Genomic DNA, 15,672 nt, shown 5'->3' with positions numbered 1-15,672 from the left:
TTCCCCTCCCGTATTCCAGAGCATCCCTTTGGCCCCGTCCTTCCTCTTCCTCGCCCCTCAGGAAAAGATCCGCAGGGAAAAGCAACCGGCCTCGTGCTTTCGAGGCAACCAGAACATCCTTGGGATAACGGAAAACGGGAAAATGCCGCAAATCCTCTCCGCAGGCAGCGACGCAGCCCTTGGGGCTATGGTGCGATCCGGTCGGGATTTTTCCCAGCTGCTAGCTCTCTTTCTCTTCCAAACCCGACCTCCTTTGCAATGAGAAATGTCGGATTTGGTGGCTGTCGCCACCTTGCCAGCCACTGCATCCCGGAGGAGCCAAAACCGTGCCGCAACCGTGCCTGGCATGGTGATAAAAAAAAAACCCCCAGCACCGAAATTGCTCCCAAAGCCAAATTTAAACCCCAAAACCAGATGCTCACGCAAGAATTAAGAGGCGGGTACGAGTTCTCCGTCACTTCTTTGGCCCACCCATGTCGCTGGGTGCACGGGGGAGCCTGTCGGGGAGGGGGGGGTGCCCCGGGTGCTCGGCGGATGCCGACAGCTGCCTCGCCTCGAACTTCCTCCGTAGAAAACATCAAACCGCAGCGCGAGGCTGCGAGAGGAACCGAGCTGCAGCCATGGCAGAGGGCAAGAGCGGGGGAGCGGGGCTCTTCGCCAAGCAGGTCCAGAAACGGTTCAGCCGGGCGCAGGAGAAGGTACGGTGCGACGCCCGCCCGCGATGCCCAGCCCCAAAAGCCTTTATTTTGGTTTACTCTTTGATTATTTTCGGCTATGGCGCTGGGGGAGTGGCACGACGGGCACCGCTTGGCACCCGTGGGCACTCGTAGGGACTTCGTTTGGGCGCTTCTGGGTCAACGTCATCGTTGCTCCAAGGCTTTGGGCTTGACGGCATCTCCCCAAAGTCCCCCGAGCTGCTTTGGCAGCCGCGGGGTTCTCTAAAAGTGGGGATTTTCCACCCAAAACGCCTTCCAGAGGTTACGGGGAGGGGGACCATGCGCTGCTGGCACGGGGTCCCTCAGGTTGGCCGGAGGTGACGGTCCCCAGCAGGACCCGGCGTGGGGCTGGTCCCGGGAACGCCAGCGCAGCCCCTGCCACCCGTGCAGGAAGCGAGGGGGAAGGGCTCCGGAAGCAGGCAGAAATGGGGTAATTCTTGGCTGTTTTGGGGCGGTTCGAGGGCGTCTCTTTCCCTTTCTCTCCCCAAAAAACGCAGGCAGCGACTCCTATTTTGGGGGCGACGCGAAGCCTGCCTCCCCCCCAAACCCACACGCTGCCGGGTTTCCTGGCTGGGGCTCGGTGCTAAATTCAGCTCCCCCGCGGCTGTATCAGCCAGGACCAGGCTCCGGTCGCTTCCCGGGGGGCTCGAACTCTTCCTGGCCACCCCAGAGCTCCCTCCCGTGTGGCCCCAGCCTGGTTGTGCTCCTGCGATGGTGGGTCCGGAGGCAGCCTTCGGCCACAGACCATCCTCATCCTCGGCACAGCGTCACCGGCGCCCGGCGAGGCAGCGCCCAGGGCTTCGCCTGCACCCATAGTCACGTGCATGGATGTTTTGGGGTACCCAGGGCTGCGGCTGTAGGGTTTTATAGGGTGGGGTGATGGGTTAGCACCCAAAAAGTCACCGGTTTTCGTCTAAAAACTAAAAGCACCAGGGGATGCGCCAAAAGTTTGTATCCTCCATCCAAATCCCGGCTCGGCATCGGCTCTGCCGGCTCCGGGGTGTCCCCCAAAAGGGGGGGTACCAGGAGGTAGAGCCGGGTGGGCAGCGCTGAGCTCGGGGCTGACGGCTTTTCCCACGGCTCCATCTCTCTCCGTCCCAGGTTTTGCAGAAATTGGGCAAAACGGTGGAAACCAAAGACGAGCAGTTCGAGCAAAGCGCGTACAACTTCCAGCAGCAGCAGGTCGCACCGGGGAGCGGGGAGCGGGGACGGGGACACCCGGGGTCCCTCCGTCCCCAACGGGGCTCACGGAAATCACCGCAAGCCCTCGGGGACATCCCTGACGTGTCCCCTCACCGCCTTCTTTGCAGAACGAAGGCAATAAACTCTACAAAGACCTCAAGGCTTTCCTTGGCGCGGTGAAAGGTACGGCACCCCGTCCCCGTAAATACGCCGGGAAAACCCCACGGGCGCCACGGAGGAGCGGGAGGGGGCCGAGCATTGCCGTGTTTTCTTACCTGGGGTAATAAATAATATTTAATAATAAATAATAAGTAATAAATAATAACTAATCCTATTTTTGCCGCCCCCGGCCGGGCTGGCGCGGCCGCAGTGATGCACGAGAGCTCCCGGAAAGTGTCTGAAACGCTGCAGGAGATTTACAGCACTGACTGGGACGGTCACGCGGAGCTGAAAGCCATCGCAGATGTGAGCCCCTTGACGTGCTCCCGCCGTCCCCAAGGGTCCCCTCTGAGCATCGGGAGGGGGTCCCTGGGGATGCAGCCCGGCACGTACGGCTGGAGAGGAGGTTGGGGGGGGGGAGCCGGGCGTTATATCCCCCCGTCCCCCCCTTTTTCCTTCCGGCAGAGCAACGATCTCCTGTGGGACGACTACGAGGCGAAGCTGGCCGACCAAGCCCTGCGGCTGATGGAGAACTACCTGGCTCAGTTCGGGGACTTTAAGGTACCCCCGCCCCGCGCGGGATGTCGCGGGGGGGACACGGGGGGGACGGATCGTGGCTCACCTTGTCCCCCACGCAGGAGCGCATCGCCAAGCGGGGCCGTAAGCTGGTGGACTACGACAGCGCCCGGCATCACCTGGAAGCTCTACAAAGCGCCAAGAAAAAGGACGAGGCGAAAATCGCCAAGGTCGAACCTCCCGCAGGACCCCCGCCCAGCGCAGCCCCCCGTGCCCCGGCCGTGCCGGCAAAGCCACGTGTCCCCCCCTTCCCTCCCCGCAGGCCGAGGAAGAGTTTAATAAAGCCCAAGCGGTGTTTGAAGATCTGAATAGGGACCTTCGGGAGGAGCTGCCGGTTCTGTACAGCAGGTACGGGGGACATCGCAGGGGCTGGGGGACATCGCAGGGGCTGGGGGACATCCCAGGGGCTGGGGGACACTGCAGGGATTTGGGGACATTGCAAGGGCTGGGCATGTCATAGGGGCTGGGGGACATCTCGGTGCTGGGGGACATCAAAGGGATTGAGGGACACTGTAGAGATCTGGGGACATCACGGTGCTGGGGGACATCAAAGGGGCTGGGGGACATTGCGGTGCTGGGGGACATCGCGGTGCTGGAGGCCGTGGGGAGGCTGGGGGCCATTGGGGGACACTGGGGGGCTGGGGGCCATTGCGGGGCTGGGGGACATCTCGGGGCTGGGGGCCATTGGGGGGCTGGGGGCCGTGGGGAGGCTGGGGGACATTGGGGGGCTGGGGGACATTGGGGGGCTGGGGGCCATCGCAGGGACTGAGGGATGCTGCAGGGATTCGGGGACACGGCGGGGCTGGGGACACAGCGGGGGCTGGAGCAGGCACGGGGCCCCCCGGGATGCTCCTGCCCAGAAGCCGACGGCACCCACAGCCCCCCCCGTTCGCAAGGGGGGGGGGGGGCAAAGGCAGCCCCCTCCCCCTCCCCCCCCCTCCCCCCGCCGTGGGTCCCCGCGAAGAAGCATCACCCGAGCAGGAGGGTCCGCGGGGACACCGGCCGCGGGTGGCAGTGACAACCGGGAGGTCGCAGCACCATCGCCGTGGCAGGGTGGCCCCGGCCCCCGGAGGATGGGTGCTGATGGTGCTGAGTGCTCAGCACCCCGAATCCCTGCGGGAAATGGGGGGGGGGGGGCCACCCCGACACCCCCCCACACACACCCCCCACCTCCCGCGGTGCTTTCCCTCCCGCAGCCGCATCGCCTGCTACGTGACCATCTTCCAGAACATCTCCAACCTCCGGGACGTCTTCTACAAGGAGATGAGCAAGGTGAGGAGGAGGGGGGGCAAGGTGGCACCCCAAAACACCACTCCCCTCACCCCCCCAGCAGTCTCGTAGCCTCGCTGCTCTTCGTTTAATTTAATAATTTAGAGCAGCTCGAGGATGTTCGGGGTGCTGCCGGGTGATGGGTGGCATTGGGGGGGGGCCCCCACTGAGGGTTTTCTCTCCCCCCCTCCCCGTCGCTTTGTAGCTCAACCGTGACCTCTACGAGGTGATGAGCAAACTGGAGAAGCAGCACTCCAGCAAAGTCTTCATCATTAAAGGCGTCTCCAGGTAAACGAGCGGGTGAGCTCCGATGGGGTGCGGGGCCTTCAAGTGGCCGAATCTCCCCCCCACCCCCCCCAAAAAAAAAAGCAGATGCACGATGCAGCCCCCCCAGTCCATCAGTCCTGGGATGGGCGAGCATCTCCCGACGGCGGGTTGAGGGTGCTTTGGTGGTGCTGGGTTAATTAATTAGGGTTGTTTGCCGGTCGCGCTGGATGGGGAAGCGTCACCTGCAAGGCAGGATGGTGCCACCGCGGTGCTGCGTGTCCCCAAGGATGATGCTTGTGGCACGTGCTGGAGGGGGGGGGCTTAACCCCCTCTGTCCTCCCTCCCCCCCAGCAACCGGCGCTCGCTGGTCATCTCCTCACCGGTGAGCCCCCCGGCCATGTTTCCCTGCCCGGGGAAGGCGCCGGACTGGCAGCCCGTGGTGGAAGCGGAGGCGACGGCGACGTCCCCCGGGATGGGCAGCGGTGCCACGGACTCCGTCTCCAACGGGGAGCTGGGTGCCACCATCCCCGGTCCCCCACCGGCTTCACCCGCCAGCGGTGGGTCCCTGTCGGAGACGGCGTCAGTCTCCAGTGAGGATGCTCCAGAGCCTGGCCCCAGCCCCGAAGCTCCGTCCCACGAGCAGGGGACGTCGGTGGCAGCCGCGGAGCCGGGCACTGGCTCCCCCGGGCTCACCGAACGCTGGGCTCCGGAGCCGGAGGGAGCTGCCAGCGGGGCGCAGGAGGGGGCCACGGGCATCGCCACCTCCTTGGCATCACTGATTCTATCCGAGGCGATTGCCCAGGCTGCCGGCACCGCGCCACTGGAGCCGGAAAAAGGCCCGGCTGGGCCGGAGGTGAGCAAAGCCCCGGCTACCGCAGGGGACCCCGGTCAGCCAGACGGCGCGGCCACCAACGGTGAGGGTCGGGCACGTCCCGAGGAGCCACCGTCCCCGGCCATCCCCTGCGACACCCCCGGTCCTGCGGCGGAGGCGGCGGCGTGTCCGTCCCCGGGCAGCGGGCAGGAGCCGTGCCGGCTCGGCGATGCCGTGGGCGAGCCCAGCGACTCCGAGGAGAGCATGGAGGGGACGGACGTCGAGCCAAAGGCGGCCGAAACTCAGGTGAGGAAGTTCTGGTGCCGGAGGGGGGACAATGGGGGGGGGGAACGCCTGGCTCGTTCGGAGACCCACCCTGTGCCGGGGCGCGTGCGGAGGGGGTGCGGGGACACGCGGCTGGAGGGGTCCGTGGGACAAATCCAGCCCGGTACAACGCTCCTCTGCTGGCAGATGGGGCTGGATCTGACCCTCGACGCGGCGTCAAGCGGCTGCACCGGGGACGGCAGCCCCCCCTCTGGCTCCCCAACCGAGGTGGGTGCAGCAGCGCTCACCCGATCCCCCCCCCCGACGGCTGGACTCGGTCCTTCTTGGGTCTGGTTTAACCGAAGGACGAGTTCTCCGTCCCGTCCCGCCCCCGGCTTGGCGTCACCTCCGTGTCTCTCCCAGGAGCAAGGCTGTCCCCAGACACCGGAGCAGGACGCGAGCCGGGACCCCCCCCCCAGCAGCAGCCCCCCCCCAGGACCCGACCGAGACCCTCACCTCCCTGTGAGCCCGGTGCCCCGCGCGGGAACCCGGCGTTTCACGGCGCCACGGGCCGATAACCGTGTTTCACCGCAACCGTAACGCGCTTCCCCCCGCCCCGTCGCGTCTGAAATAAAGGCAGAGGGCAGAGAAGGTGGCGAGAGGAGGGTGAAGACGTCAGCAAAGGCCAAACCTCCATCCTGCAAAAGCCCCTCACCGGGCCGGGGGGGACACGGGGGGGGGGCTCTGCCGGGGGGGTTACGGTGGCAGAAGCCAAGCGCGGGAGGGATTCGTCACCCCGTTCTTCCCCAGCACCCAACGCCGCTGCCTCGGCGCCTTGTGCTGACGCAGGAAAAAGGTGTTGAGCCGGTTTCTCCGGCTCCCATAAAATATGCTGCCATGCACGAAAAAAAAAAAAAAAAAAGCGCCTGATTTTACCCCCCGAGCTCCAAAATCCCCCCCCCCCAATATCGAAGCAAAACCCCGTTGCCGATCGCCGTCCCGGTGCAAGAGCTTGCGTCGCCGCCCCGATGCCCGGTGATGGGCTGGCTCCCCAGCGAGCGAGGGGTTAACGGAGGAAGTTTTGGTTTTTTTTTTTTTCCGGGGGTTTTATCATCCTCGCAGCCAGACTGGAAAGGTGAGGCAGGAAAAGGGAAACGCCTTCGCCTGGGCGAGACTCCGAGCCGCACATGGTGCCGGCAACCGCTCGCCCCGGCACAGCGGGTGCAGGTAAGAGCTGGGGTGGGAAGGGGGGGACACGCACATGGCTCCTGGGGTGACACCCCCCCAAAAAAGAAAAAAAAATTCCATCTTTCCCGGAGAGGTTTGAAAGGGATTTGGTTGCATCGGGCACGGGGATTTGCACGGGGACGCAACGGAGTCGTGAGATAAGGGACGCTGAAGAGCGCGGCTGGTTTTGGGGAGAAGCTGAGACGTTTTTTGGGAGAAAACCCGGAGAAGCCGGGTGTTTTCCAGCTGGATTTCAGGCAGGTGGGAAGGGAAAAGGCCGGATCCTGCTCCGGCGAGAGGCAGAAAGCAGAAAACGCAGCGGAAAAGCCGAGCGGGGTGCTGGGGAGACCCTGGGGGTCCCCGGGGTGACGGAGGAGAAACGGGGGTGAGCAGCCTGCGGGGATGGTTTGGTCGTCCCGGCCTTCATCCTCCGGGACCGGGGATGGGGGGGCTGCGAAGGCGCCGCGGAGCATCCCCGAAGGCGGGCTGCGCTCGGCGGAGCTTTTCGGGAGCAAAGCGACAGGGCGGGGAGGGTTTTGCTGTGGGAAAAGCTCTTGAGCAATTTGGCCCGAGAGCAAGAATGAGGAAGATTATGGGTTGGGTTGGGGTTTTTTTTGTTTTGTTTTGGGGGTTTTTTTGTTGGTTTTTTTTTTTTTAACGCACCCCCCTGCCTCACTTTAAAAAAAAAAACCAAAAAACAACAACAACAAAAAAAAAAACCCCAAACCACATGGAGATTCGTAGGGATCCAGCGCGCTGGGGAAGCGTCACCCCCACTCCGTCAGCCAGCCCCCCCCCCACCCCCGGCACAGCCCGGAGGCTCCGACTGCGCGGCGGCTGGATCCCGGCCCGGCGAGGTAACCCTGGCGCTGCAAAATATCCTGTGGCTTTCCGTGCCGGGGAGCACGGGGCTCCTTCCCGCTTGGGTTCGGCCGAGCTCCTTCCCACGGCAGGAATGGCGAGGGGGTACCCGAGCGGAGCATCCGACCCCCCACCCCACCCCAGGGATGCAACGCGGGGAGCTTTGCTTTCACCATTGCCGACGTTTTGATGCCGAAACGAGTCTTTCCTGGGTAAAATTTGATTTTAAACCTTCGGTGGGTCCTGGGATCCCGTTTTGCAGGTGCTGCGGGGCACAAAACTGGTTTGCGGTTCCCGATCTTCGAGGCACGCGGCTTGCACCAGCTCCCTTTTCATCAAGCTGTACTTTTTCCTCTTTTTTTTTCTCCTAAATCCTAATTCTTATTTTTTGGGGGAAATTTTACCCATTTTTTTTGGCTCCGAAGCCACCCAAGCAGCAGCTGCTGCTCGGCGGGAAGGTTGTGGTCGGCTTTAGAAATTGCGTGGAGTTCCCTGATGCCTGGACATCGCTGCTGGAGGAGCCCAGCCAGCTTTACAGCAAAGCTGGGTTTGAAGCGAAGCTGGATTTAAAACAAAGCTGGGTTTAAAACAAAGCTGGGTTTAAAACAAAGCTGGGTTTAAAGCGAAGCTGGGTTTGAAGCGAAGCTGGGTTTGAAGCGAAGTTGGGTGTGAAGCAAAGCTGGATTTAAAGCAAAGCTGGATTTAAAGCAAAGCTGGGTTTAAAACAAAGCTGGGTTTAAAGCGAAGCTGCGTTTAAAGCAAAGCTGGGTTTAAAGCAAAACCCAAATGAAAATTTGGGTTTAAAGCAAAACCATGTTTAATGCAAATCTGGGTTTAAAGCAAAACCGCGTTTAATGCAAATCTGGGTTTAATGAGTCGGTGGCTAGTACCAGCCTGAGCTTGAGCCCAGGGAAGTTGTCGTGCTCGCGGGGAGCTGCTGCAGACGGGGGGGTCCCGGTCCCTGGCCGGTGGGAGACGGGTCCCACGACCGTCCGTGCACGCTGTGGGAAGGGGGGGAAGAGTTTTCCCCAATTCCTGTGACTCTGTTAAGCCCGACCGGTTGTGCTCTGCTAGCGCTCGAAAGCAAAAAAAATCCTGCTGGCGTAAGGGCTGTTTTGCAAACACCCGCCGGCGCTGTGAGTCACAAGGGCACAGTGGGACAAGCAGGGCAGGGCTGGATCCTGAGAAATTCATCCCGCTTTCCAAAATCCCGGAGGTCACCGGCAGGGTTAACGTCGCCGCGGCCTCGTGAGATGCATCCTGACGGCACGGCCGCGCTCCTGGCTCCCCACTCCTGGCCCGGGTCCACGTTCCCGTGGTTAAATTTCCTTTTTTTTTTTTTTTTTAAAAAAAATTAAATTTTATTTGCTCCTGACATCTAGCGGCGCGTCTCTGCAGAGCCGCTGAGTCACTTGTGCCTGAGCGCCGGAGCCATTGCAGAATGTATTTTTTTTTTTTGTTTTTTTTTTTTTTTTTTGGGGGGGGGGGTTTACAAAGATTCTCCGTCCACCTCGGGCAGAGCCGCCCGGGTCGGTTGAGCGACCGCTGATCCGGTTGCTTTTTGCAAGCGAAACGTTACGGCTGCGGCATCAACTTCGGGAACCCCGACGGGGGGTGGGGGGGTGGGGATTTGCAAGGATTTAGGGGCAATTTGAAGCTCTCAAAGTTTGGGAGGAAAGCGCAGAGGCAGGGGGTGGGTTTTCCCTGCCTTCACTACCTTCCCGTGAGCCTGGTGTGCCCCAGCCCGCTCCTCTCCATCAACCCGAATAAAACCTTTGCCGCATCACCGCCGGCATCCCCCCGTCGCGGCTGCGTCCTTGAAAGTGAATTTATCGCTTTTATTCTCTTTTTTTTTTTTTTCCCCCCGGTAGTTCTGAAGGAGCCCTGACCTTCGCCTGGAAGGAGCCGATGCGATGGAAGGAGATCAGCCCCCTCTGACCTCAGGTGAGCGCCCCGGGACAGCTCTGCCGGGCTCTTCGTGCCGTATAATCCTCGGCAAGACCTTGCCCGGGGTCAGGTCCAGCTAAGCCTGGCTCAGAGCTGGGTCTGGACCAGCCTTGCTCACCGTCTCTCTCCCTCTCTGCCGGTTTGGTGAAGAAGAGCTGACAACCCCCTTGCTGAAGAAGGCTCACACCCCACCTCTCCATGAGGACGCCAACACCGTGGTCATCGCAGGTAAGGGGCTCTCCTCGCCGGATTCACCCCGTTTACCGCGGAGCAGCTCGGTACCGACCGCTCGGGGGGCTAAACCCTGCTCCTCTCTGCCTTCTCCCCGGCAGTCGTCATCACCCTGGTGTTCCTCACCCTGCTGACGGTCCTGGTGGTGATCATCATCTACCTGTACAGAAACAAAGGCAGCTACCTCACCTACGAGCAGCCGGCGGCAGAGACCGACGTGTCGGTGCAGATGGAGGATGCTCCATCCAAAGAAAAAGAAGAATATTTTATCTAAGCCACCAGGTCCAGCTCTCTGACGCGCTCGGGTCCGAGTTACCTAAATTTCCTGGACTTGGGGATCTACAAGCTGCTTTTTTCTTTTCTTTTTTTTTTTTTCCTTAATTTATTAAGCCGACGATGGATCCCGGAGCAGACCAAGGGCAGGGAGTAGTTCAGCTCAGCGGAGGAGAGCAGGCACGGCCACCGCGTCCCCTCCCTTTGGTGCTTTCCAATACAGCCCGGCGATAAACACTTCCAGAGTCCCTGTTTTCTTTTTTTTTTTCCTTATCTCACTAAACAATTAAGTTATTCTGCTGATGATCTAGGGGTGGGGTAATTAGCAGGGTTAATTTGGAGGCTAAGGTTAAAGTCTGCACATAAAACAGGCCGATGGACGGTGCAAGTTACGGGGGAATCGGAAGCGGAGCGGGTTTGCTTCATCTGCGGAGCCGGCGTTAGCACCGACACGTAGGCACAGACGTGACTTTTCTCCTCCTTTTCCCATGCAGAACGGGGCGAGGAGCAGCTCCAGCCATCGCTCCTCCGCTCCCTTCTCAAGGGCCGTTCCTCCTTTAAATCAAACCCAGAGGGGGGGGGGGGGGGGGGGGGGGGGGGGGGTGGGGGGGGGGAAATAAAATAAAAACCCAAAAACCAACCCAGACCCAAGGGAGGAAGTTCACAAAATAGCAGCGAAGAGGAAATAAGTGAAGAAACCCGGCGGCTTGCGATGGGCAGGAGCCCAGGGGGTTTATTTGAGGTCTAAGGCAAATTTGCTACTTTATTCAAATTTTCAAAATAGTCTTTATTCTACGTTTTCTTTTTTTTAGTATAAAAAAATCCACAAGTTAAGTGCACCACAGTGTATACAGAGAGAGACGTAATGCTGAACTTTCGTAACAGTCAGTTGTATGGTTAAACACAACATATACAAGACACGGATTTAGATTAAACTGAAACCTCAAGATAAAATATATTTGAATCTGATATTTTTCTTCATAAAACAAAACCAAAACAAAAAAAGAAAAAGAAAACCAAAACACTGAGGATCCCTGAAATATTCTTCTTAACCCTAATAAGACTTCATTATACCCAAGTCATTTTTAAAGTATGCGTTCGTAAAACAACCCATTAACCAAGCTAATTTGTGTGTTGATTGACAGTTGCTACACACCCTTGGGCAGATGGTAACCAGCCTCTCCGTTTGAACAACAGCCTTAAGGAGTTTTGGTGTCAAGACACCAGGTTGAGTTTAAAAATAAAGACGTTTGTTTATTAAGCATCGTTCTAAAAGCCTAGTTAGCATCGAATGAAATGTTCGAACATGAGTTGCATTGTGTTTCTGGCACCAAAGCATGGCTTTGATCAGATCTAATGTGCAAAGAAATCCAAGATTACTTGGAGTGTATAAAAAAAAATAAAATAAATCCCATGAAACGCGCCAGCTGCATACCTTCCTGGAGGAAAACGATGGGCAAATGTGAGCACGGAGTGCTTCCAGGGATCCGTTCTAGAGTGAGGTCAGGAAGAAAGAAGCGCCAAGGTGCCCTCCCCGCGCCTGGGAAGTGACGTTTGCATCGCTTTTCTACCCAGCGCCTTTGCTTGGATGGAAGGGGAACCAGCGGACCGGTACAAGCGTGAAGGGAAGGAGAAACCGGACCCGCTCCCTCCCCTCCCCAAAGCCAGTGTATAGGTCACCGATTAATAAAAGCTCAGCGCTGCGGTGTTAGCTCCGGCGAAACGAAAGGAAGAGGCAGGGCTGCTGAGCTCACGCTCATTTCGCGAATTAATTCCCCCCCCACCCCTTCTCCGTTTGAACGGAGGCGCCGCTATCGTTATCAGGGTTTCTTGTTTCGCTTCAAATTGCCTGCAGGGCCGGGCACCGAACCAGGAAGACACCTCACCACCGTGCGTCTAATCTGCAACTTCAGGTTAATATGGACTAAAGCAGTTACATCGTGAGAAGTGCTGACAGTATGTGATGTCTTTCCTTACACAAATGTAGCCCCCCCCTCTCCCCCCTTCCCCTTCCTTCTTCACCAGATAGTGTAGCCGCCATCTGAGCCTCCCAGGAAGAAGTTTCCCTTCCGTTGCGTCACCAAGACGTTGGCTCCCTGCATCACGGCCAGCTGGGCGGCGTTGGGGGGACAGCCAGGAGGGGGGGGCTGCAAGACAGAGAAAGGAGGAGGGGGAGGAATAGCTGAGGTCGGTGCCACCGCGGGAGCCGGCACAAAGCCACCGCGGGCTGCGCGGACCCAGACATCGCCCGGTCGCTGTCCCTGTCGCTTGCTACCGAGCAGAGACTGAGCGACAGAGTCCCAGAGCTGACGGGAAACGCTCGGTCCCTGGTCCGGGCCCTGCCCTCTCTTTTCGGAGCCCGCAGCCCGTATGGCTCACCCTGGCTTTTTGCAGGAGCGTGTGAGCTGTGGAACAAGATCTTCACGCGGCCACGAGCCGCAAGCGGCAAGTCCACGGGAGCAGGAACCTCCCACAGCCCCACCGTAGCACGGAAAGAGGCGAAGCCTGTGTTTGGGGCCAGGGAAATCAGGTCGCTAAGCAGCCCTACTGGCTTGCCTCCCCCCGAAGCGCAGTACGCCACCATCCCCAGGCCGAATCGGGGCTAGCGCTGGCCACGTGATGGTTTTGCTGCGAGCCAGAACCACCTGCGAGCCCGCGTGGCTCCAGAGCCACAGGCTGGCCAGAGAGAGCAAACCCTGAGCATGAAAGTAGGAGCCTACTCCTCTCCCAAATGACGGATCAGGTAAGAAATATGTTTTTCTCAGGAAAAAAAGGACATCTTCTCCCCCACTACCATCTGCGAACCTCTAACGCTGAAGCACGCGGGGTTTTGAGGATACATTTGTACTTACGGGGATGCTGGCTGTTCCACCAGCCCCAAACCTTGCTCCGGCATCAAAACCACCTTCGACAAGGACCGTCGAGCCCGGAGGATAAACCGGTCCCACGGGGTAATACGCCATCGGGACCGACGAGCCGATCGGACCCACGGCCACAGACTGGGCCACGGGCAGGAAGACGGAAGCGCCCGGATACGCCGCGGACATTGTCGGTACGGTGGCAGCCCCCAGAGGCACGAAGCTGGGACGGTAAAGCTGGGGGGCGGAAAAAAAGCCGCGCAAGCAAGTTTAGAGGCTTGTTCTTCCCCACATCCAGTTGTTTATTCAGCTCTGACGTCAGAGCTCCAGCCCTGACGCGGACCTTTACCCTCCTGCTCGCACAAGGGAATCCCCTTCCCTGAGCGTTTACTTTGGGGAAAAAAGAGAGTTTTTCCCCACTACCTGCAGGAATCCAACTAAGAGAGATTATCGTAGACGTGTTTTACAGCGACGGGTGAGCTAAATTTGTCATCTTAACTCAAGGGGAAGCTCTGAACATTCATCACTTTGAGCGGACGATCCAGATCTCATAAAAGAGAACCTGGGCACCGACTGCTGCCGAGCGGCAAATCAGCAAAAACAAAAAAAATTTAAAAAAAAAAATCAATATTGCAGCTATAAACTTAATCAGATTTTTTTTTTTTTTTTTTTTTTTTTTGCCTTTTGGAGGGGCCCCGGAAGAAAATAAAACCTTCAGAGAAGCATCTGGCCTACCTCGGAATAAGCAGGAGGTGCATCCGTGTAAGGCGGCGGCTGCGGAAGGGGCACGGTCTGTGGGTACACGGCGGGGTTGGCGGGGGACTGGACGGGGTAGGACGGCTGGGTGGGATATTGTCCTGCGGGAGAGAGGAGAAGTCAGCCCGAGGAAGAGACAAAGCCGGACGGAACACTGATGAGTTGTTTTGTTAGTGTGTTGTGGTTTTGTTGGTTTTTTTTTTAATTGGAAAGCCCCGTTTCTTAATTATCACGTGAGCAGAAGGAAGGATCAGCTCCAGGAGCGTCCGTGAACAATTAACTCGCAGTATTGCCTGGGTGGTTCATCCCGGCGAGCACAGACGCCCGGCTGTCCCTGCCCGGACTTTGGCAGTTTACGGCAAAAAATAAGGCGAGAGTTAAAACACCCTTCGCCGGAACCGGGAGCGATGAGGAGGCAGGAAGCTCGGCAACGAAAAAAAATAATAATAAACCAAATTATTCTGGGGCGTAGCCAGTGCTCAGACTCGCAGAATTCTTAAACCGAAACCAAAACAAACCAGACCCGATACCTGCCCCCCCTCCCCGCCGCCCCGGGGCCTTTCGCGGTTTTGGGGGGCAAAGACGAAGCGGCGACGGCGGGGTGAGGCGTTTTCCCGCGTCCCCCCCCCACGCCGCGGCGGGAGGGGGCCGACGTCCCAGCGTCGCAATCGCCTCCGCTCTGCCGAAGCCGCGGGGGTTCGGCAGGCTCCGAATTTGGCCCCTTCCTCCGGGATTGGGTGTCGTGTCCCCCCCCCCCAGCCTGGGGGGGGGTCTGTGCGTCCCCCCGCTGCCCCCCGGCCTGGCTCCTTCGGGGGGGGGGGCTCAGCCCCTGATCCAGCTCCCCCTGAGTACACGGGGGTCCCATGGGGGGGTCTCACCCACTCCAACCCCCCGCCTGGCATGGGCCCTCCCCCTACGTCACCCGGGGGGGGATCCCCTACGTCACCCGGGGGGTGTCCCCCCCCCCCAGCTGCCCCCACAGGGAGCGGGGTCCCCCCTTACACCACCCGAGGGTGTCTCCCCACTACACCCCCCGGGGGGGGGGGGGGGCGGTCTCCTGCACCCTGCCATAAAATGGGGTCCCTTCTGACGTCATGCCGGGGATCCCCTACGTCAGCGGAGGGGGGTGTCCCCCCTACCTCAACGCCCACCCCATGTAATGGGTCCCCCTTGCCTCACGCCTGGGGGTGGGGGGGGGGGTGGGGGGTCCCTCTCACTCCAGCTCCCCCCTCCACCTACTGGGGTCCCCCTTACGTCATCCGGGGGGGATCCCCTACGTCAGCAGGGTGGTCTCCCCCACCTTCAGCTCGCCCTCCCCGCATGGAACGGGGATCCCTTACGTCACGCCTGGGTGTCGTGTCCCCCCCCCTACGGCAGCAGCCCCCCCCTTACGTCACGAGGGGGGTATCCCACCCCCCCCCCGCGTTCGGCCGCCACAGGGTTAAGGCCGGGCCGAGGCGCGCGGCTCCATGGAGACCCGCGCGCCCGCCCGCCCCGCTCCCATTGGCCACCGGGCGCCCGCGCGGCCCCGGCCCGCTCGCGCGGTCACGCGCTGCGGCGCCGCCCTTAAAGGCACCGCGTCCCGGGACCGGCACTACCCGGGGGGGGGGGAGGGATGGGGAAAAGGGGGTACCGGAGAAATGAGAAGGGGCGGGGGGGGGGGTGGGGGTGTGCGGCGCTCCCCGGGCCTTGCCTTTGCCGTTCATGGCGGCGGCGGCAGGACGGCGCTGGCTCCGGCGGCGGCGGCTCCCGCTCTGCCCGCGCCGCGCGCTTCCTCCTCGGTGTCACTGCGGCGCTGCGGGAGGGGGAGGGCCCGGGGGGGGGGAGGGGAGGGAGCGGGGGGGGCGGGGGCGAAAGGGAGGAACCGGGCGCTACGGGCAGGCGCGCGCCGGGGGCGTCAGCGCGCGCGGGGGGCGGGGCCTCGCCGTCTTAAAGGGGCCGCGGGTGGTGGGAGGGTGGCGCTTGGCTGGCTGGGGGGTGCAGGGAGGGGGTCCCCAGGGCCTAGGCAGGCTGGGGGGAGGGAGGGGGCAGGTGGGTCCTAGGGCTGAGGTGGGGGGGCCATGAGCGCGGCCTGGGGGTTCTAGGTAGGCCCCGGGGGTGAAGGGGGCCCCTCAGCAGGGCTTTGGGGGGGCCTAGGGTGGAGGGAGGGTCCCCAGGCGGGAGCAGGGAGCAGACAGGGCCTAGGGGTGAAGGGGGCCCCTCAGCAGGGCTTTGGGGGGGCCTAGGGTGGAGGGAGGGTCCCCAGGTGGGAGCAGGGAGCAGACAGGGCCTAGGG

General features: G+C 60.8%; 3 protein-coding genes across 4 annotated transcripts; 2 read left to right on the top strand and 1 right to left on the bottom strand.

The window, feature by feature from the left end:
* Positions 1 to 177: 177 nt before the first annotated feature.
* Positions 178 to 5,892, top strand: BIN2 (bridging integrator 2). Its single transcript, XM_075737930.1, is given in 14 exon segments — positions 178 to 440; positions 572 to 698; positions 1,818 to 1,898; positions 2,027 to 2,081; positions 2,269 to 2,363; positions 2,523 to 2,618; positions 2,696 to 2,803; positions 2,896 to 2,981; positions 3,830 to 3,905; positions 4,108 to 4,190; positions 4,521 to 5,286; positions 5,452 to 5,532; positions 5,668 to 5,712; positions 5,714 to 5,892. Coding segments are annotated over 14 exon segments (1,938 nt in total). The 5' UTR covers positions 178 to 258; the 3' UTR covers positions 5,771 to 5,892.
* Positions 5,893 to 5,993: 101 nt separating this feature from the next.
* Positions 5,994 to 9,965, top strand: SMAGP (small cell adhesion glycoprotein). Of its 2 annotated transcripts, none has more exons than XM_075737936.1 (4): positions 5,994 to 6,471; positions 9,204 to 9,276; positions 9,430 to 9,507; positions 9,612 to 9,965. In XM_075737936.1, exons 2-4 carry the CDS (start codon positions 9,246 to 9,248, stop codon positions 9,782 to 9,784), a joined length of 282 nt encoding a protein of 93 aa, XP_075594051.1. In that variant the 5' UTR covers positions 5,994 to 6,471; positions 9,204 to 9,245; the 3' UTR covers positions 9,785 to 9,965. The 2 variants fall into 2 exon arrangements, with proteins under 2 accessions (XP_075594051.1, XP_075594052.1); XM_075737937.1 differs by lacking the exon at positions 5,994 to 6,471 and adding an exon at positions 7,191 to 7,328.
* Positions 9,966 to 10,545: 580 nt separating this feature from the next.
* DAZAP2 (DAZ associated protein 2) lies at positions 10,546 to 15,220 on the bottom strand. Its single transcript, XM_075737934.1, has 4 exons — positions 15,091 to 15,220; positions 13,377 to 13,498; positions 12,636 to 12,878; positions 10,546 to 11,930 (listed from the first exon to the last, which is right to left on the bottom strand). Exons 1-4 carry the CDS (start codon positions 15,101 to 15,103, stop codon positions 11,802 to 11,804), a joined length of 507 nt encoding a protein of 168 aa, XP_075594049.1. The 5' UTR covers positions 15,104 to 15,220; the 3' UTR covers positions 10,546 to 11,801.
* Between the last annotated feature and the right edge of the window lie 452 nt (positions 15,221 to 15,672).

The sequence above is a fragment of the Balearica regulorum genome, chromosome 29 (assembly GCF_011004875.1).
Source record: "Balearica regulorum gibbericeps isolate bBalReg1 chromosome 29, bBalReg1.pri, whole genome shotgun sequence".
In the NCBI taxonomy this organism is placed as follows: Eukaryota; Metazoa; Chordata; class Aves; order Gruiformes; family Gruidae; genus Balearica; species Balearica regulorum.
This window is presented reverse-complemented; position numbering and strand designations above follow the sequence as displayed.

Bases quoted from the DNA above. Each gene is read 5' to 3' on its own strand.
- SMAGP (XM_075737936.1), top strand. From the start codon at position 9,246: ATGGAAGGAGATCAGCCCCCTCTGACCTCAG. The intron at 9,277-9,429 runs GTGAGCGCCCCG...GGTTTGGTGAAG, and splicing joins TCAGCCCCCTCTGACCTCAG to AAGAGCTGACAACCCCCTTG. The intron at 9,508-9,611 runs GTAAGGGGCTCT...TCTCCCCGGCAG, and splicing joins CAACACCGTGGTCATCGCAG to TCGTCATCACCCTGGTGTTC.
- DAZAP2 (XM_075737934.1), bottom strand. The intron at 12,879-13,376 runs GTAGGCCAGATG...TCCGCCCCCCAG, and splicing joins CACCTCCTGCTTATTCCGAG to CTTTACCGTCCCAGCTTCGT. The intron at 11,931-12,635 runs GTAAGTACAAAT...TCTGTCTTGCAG, and splicing joins GTGGAACAGCCAGCATCCCC to CCCCCCCCTCCTGGCTGTCC.